General features: G+C 60.7%; 1 protein-coding gene across 2 annotated transcripts in view; it reads left to right on the forward strand.

Moving 5' to 3' along the window:
• The window catches only part of HCN4 (hyperpolarization activated cyclic nucleotide gated potassium channel 4), a 130,071-nt gene extending 126,695 nt beyond the window's left edge, over positions 1–3,376 (forward strand). For both annotated transcript variants that reach the window (XM_042022683.1, XM_042022682.1), the window contains exon 8: positions 1,650–3,376. In XM_042022683.1, coding sequence (XP_041878617.1) covers positions 1,650–3,235 — 1,586 coding nt within the window. In that variant the 3' untranslated portion in view covers positions 3,236–3,376. The remainder of the gene's footprint in view (positions 1–1,649) is intronic.
• The last annotated feature ends 690 nt before the right edge of the window (positions 3,377–4,066 follow it).

Here is a 4,066-nt window from a genome sequence, read left to right on the forward strand (position 1 = left end):
CCCATCCCATCCCATCCCATGGATCCCATCCCATCCCATGGATCCCACCCCATCCCATCCCATGGATCCCATCCCATCGCACTCCCCACAGCAGCCACGTTCCCGGTGCAGATCCAGGAGCAGAGCTCCGGCAGCATCCCAGCCGCTGCAGCCCTGCCATGGAGCCCCGGGAGCTCTGTGCTCTGCGGGGCACAGAGGCTTGGCCTGAGAAGGGCAGGGAGGGAGGGAGGGAGGGAGGGAGGAGCGCTCAGCGTGCTCCTGCAGTACCTGCAGCTACACTCGGATCGCTCCTTCCTCTCTGTGGGCTTGCCTCACATCCGTGTCTGCAAGGGAACGCTTGGGAACAGCTCCCGTTGTCCCTGAGCTCCCTCCTCAGCTGCTGCGGAATCACCTCTGTCCTGAGAAGAGCTGAGTGGGCTGCACTTACTCTCCGATGCTCCTCATGGGGTATTTTCTGTGCTTTCCACGCTTTGCAGCATGGACTAAACACATTTCATCTTCCCAGCATCACGGTGGCAGTGACTGGGATCTCCCTCCCATCTCACACTTTCCTCCTTATTGGTGCGAGAATTGTTCCCCCTTTTTCTGGTGGTGGATTTGGAACTCGGTGAGCTGTATCCAAGACTCAGAGTGGCTTTTTGGGAGAGCAGGGTGCCACCTTCCCTCTTCAGAGTGTCATCCCAGCTCTCTCCTGCCAGATGTTTGATTTTCCATTTGGCTGGAGTGAGAGGCATGTCCTTAAACTCTTCCTCTTTTATCTGTTACACATTTAAAAGCTACATCATGCACTAGAAAAACCAGCCAACCATCTGGATGTCATCTAGCTGTGCCCCAGATCATAAAGATCTGGGAGCTGGCTGGGTGGCATCAAAAGGAGATTCCTCTGGTGCCAGGCCCTGCCCTGGCTGGCTCTGTCCCCCAGCCCGGGAGTGCATCCCCCCAGTGCCAGGTGCACTCCCAGGCTGGATAAATCACCGCATTTTCCAGCCCATTGCGAGGGCAAAGAGCTGAGTTAACCTCTGGCTGCAGGCTGGGAATCCAGCTGGAACATTCCCTAAAGCTGGCACTCCAAGGACACAGCCGGCTTCAGCTGGGAGCTGCAGGATGCCTGAGAGTCCTGCCTGGCCCAGCCGAGCTTTTCCAGCTCAGGAAGTCAGAGAATAGAACCACAGAACCATTCAGGTTGGAAAAGACTCCAAGATCATCAAGTCCTGACTCACAGAGAAATTTCCTTACCCCTGTATTCGACTCAAGAGTGACCAGGGGCACATGAGACAGATGAGGAAAAGGAGAAGCTGAAGGAGAGTGGCTGAAGACTTCACTGGGTTTATATTTTTGAGGTTTCATTCTCTTTTTCTATGGAAGCTCAGGTGCAAAATGGGAATCTTCCAAGTCCATCAGCTTTGCTGCCAGGCTGCTTACTGCCTAAGGATGCGTGTCCTGCTGGACACGGTTCTGTGGGATCTGACGCTGTTGGTTCCACGGAAGCGGGAGAGGTGGTGTTCGTCACCTCGCTGCTGAGCAGAGGCTGTGCCCAGATCCCCCGAGGGCAGTGCGGGGCAGCCGGGGAGGCACTGCGGGGGGCTCTGAGGCAGCCCCCGTGCGCTGCCACCCCACAGTGACCCTTCCTCTCCTCCCTTCCTCCCCAGGCAAGAAGAACTCCATCCTGCTGCATAAAGTGCAGCACGACCTCAACTCGGGGGTGTTCAACTACCAGGAGAACGAGATCATCCAGCAGATCGTGCAGCACGACCGGGAGATGGCTCACTGTGCCCACAACGTGCAGGCCGCCGCCGCCGCCGCCTCCACGCCCACGCCGGTCATCTGGACGCCGCTGATCCAGGCCCCGCTGCAGGCCGCTGCTGCCACCACGTCGGTGGCCATCGCGCTGACCCACCACCCGCGCCTGCCCACGGCCATCTTCCGGCCGCCCGTGTCCGTGCTGGGCTCCCTGGGCCAGCAGCCCAGCCAGACCCCCAGGCAGCTGAAGAGGTTCCAGTCGCTCATCCCGTCCGCCGGCCCCTCTGCCGTGGGCTCCCCGTCCAGCACCCCGTCCCAGCTGCACACGCCGGGCGCAGAGACCCCCTCGTCCTCGTCCTTCCACATCCAGCAGCTCGCCGGCTTCTCGGCCGCCGCCGGCCTGGGCCAGTTCCAGGTGGGATCCCCTCCGGGGGGCTCCGGCCAGCCGGGGCCGAGCAGCACCTCCTCGGTGGGGCTGAGCCAGTTCCACAATGCACCCTCGGGGTCACCCCTAGGCACGGCTCAGCCCCTGCAGCAGCAGCAGCAGCCGCAGCAGCAGCAGCAGCAGCAGCAGCAACAGCAGCAGCAGCCGCCGCCAGCCCTCTCCAGCAGTGGATTTGGGCACTTCCAGCAAGCCACAGCCGGCTCCCCATCGACATCCCTCACCCAGCTCTCATCAAACTCCCCCCCCAGCCTCCTGAACCAGTTCCAGCCCAGCACGAGACCACTGCAGGGGGGACAGTCGCAGCAGCTCTCGGGCAGTGGGACCTTGGTGGGGATGAACCACTTCCAACCCCCTCCTTCTTCCAACTCTCCATCCTCCAGCCTCAGCCAGCTGGCGCAGGCCTCGGGCGGGCCGTCCGCAGCGCTGTGCCAAACACATCCAAGTGCTTTAGGATCTCTGACTGGAACGATAGCCCAGCTCCACCAAGAGCGGCCTCCCTTCGCCTCCGCGTCCCCGCTGCAGCAGCCCGGCGTCGCCTCTCCCTGTTACACCCCTTCTGGCCTTAGTCCTCCCAGTCAGAGCCCGGTGGCCAGCAGAACTTTCCAGTGCGGCCCCGCGGGGGCCTCGGGCTCCCAGGGCTCGCTGCTGCTGCCGCAGCCCGCCAGCCCCCCGGCCCCGCCGCTGCCCGGGCGCAGCGCGCTGCCGCCGGGCCGCCTCAACCAGGACATCAAGCTGATCTCCGCGTCCCAGCCCTCTCTACCCCAGGAGCTGGCTCAGACGCTGGGCCACCACAGCTCTCCTCACTCCTCTAGAGAATCTGTTTCCAGCTTCTCCCCTTTCCCCGGCGGCGGGAGCGGGCTCCTGGGGAAGCCGTGCAGCTCCATCCCCGGGCGGGTGACTCTGCCGCGCCAGATGTCCTCAGGTTCTCTGCCACACCCGCTGGTGTTCGGGGCCGGCGCCGCTGCCCTGGCCGCGGGCGGGCGGAAGGAATCCATCGTGCTCACGGGGGATCTGGAGCCCGTCAGGTCCAAACTGCCCTCCAATTTGTGAGGACTCCCGGGGCAGCTGCTCGTGCCAGCCCTGCGCTGCCCTTCAGTTCCTGATGAGTTCGCCGAGCAGTTCTTTCCTTTCCTTCCCCCCCACCCCGCGCCACTCCTGCTTTTTTTTTTTTTTGGTTGGTTGGTTGGTTGGTTTTTTTCTCCATTTCTTTTGTTTAGGTTTAAGTGTGCTTAGAAACAAAAAGGAAAAAACACATGAAAAACAACAGAAAAAAAAACGAAAAAAAAACCGAAAAAAGAAGATAACCAGGTATTCTTAGAGCTATAGATTTTTGGTCACTTGGTTTTATAGAATATTTTAATACATGGAACAAAAGGATACGAGCAAATTTAATCCAACGAGGTAACACACAGCCGGGGCGTGTGCCTGAGCTGGAACATGTGAATGAGCAGCCATAGAAGCCACCAAAAAAGATTTTCCTGTTGAGACAAAGACCCGAGGTTGACGTGGGCCGTAGAAGGGGCCGTGGGGTCAGGCCTGGAGCCCTGGTTGGCCTCAGCTTTGCCCCAGCTGTGACCCTGGGGCTGGGGGACGTGGGTGGCCCAGCACGCACCAGGAGTGTCCCTCCCTCCATCCCAGGTCACCTCCTGTGCTCAGCAGGTCGCGGAGGAGCCGGGAAAGGGGTGAGTTCACTCCCGTAGACCCCTCTAGGGATTTCCCAAGGGCTGAGGTTTGGGCTGGACTCCAGCTGAGGAAGATGAAGGTGACCAGGAGATGGACGGGCCTCACCACAGATTGCCCCTCCCTTGCTGCACCGATGCTCCAGTGGGAACAAGGAGCAATCCCCTGTGAGGCACGGGGAGGGCAGGGATGATCCCTCTG

This window comes from Corvus kubaryi, unplaced genomic scaffold, assembly GCF_017639235.1.
Source record: "Corvus kubaryi isolate FWS band 111438036 unplaced genomic scaffold, C.kubaryi_AGA036_p1.0 37220, whole genome shotgun sequence".
NCBI lineage: Eukaryota > Metazoa > Chordata > Aves > Passeriformes > Corvidae > Corvus > Corvus kubaryi.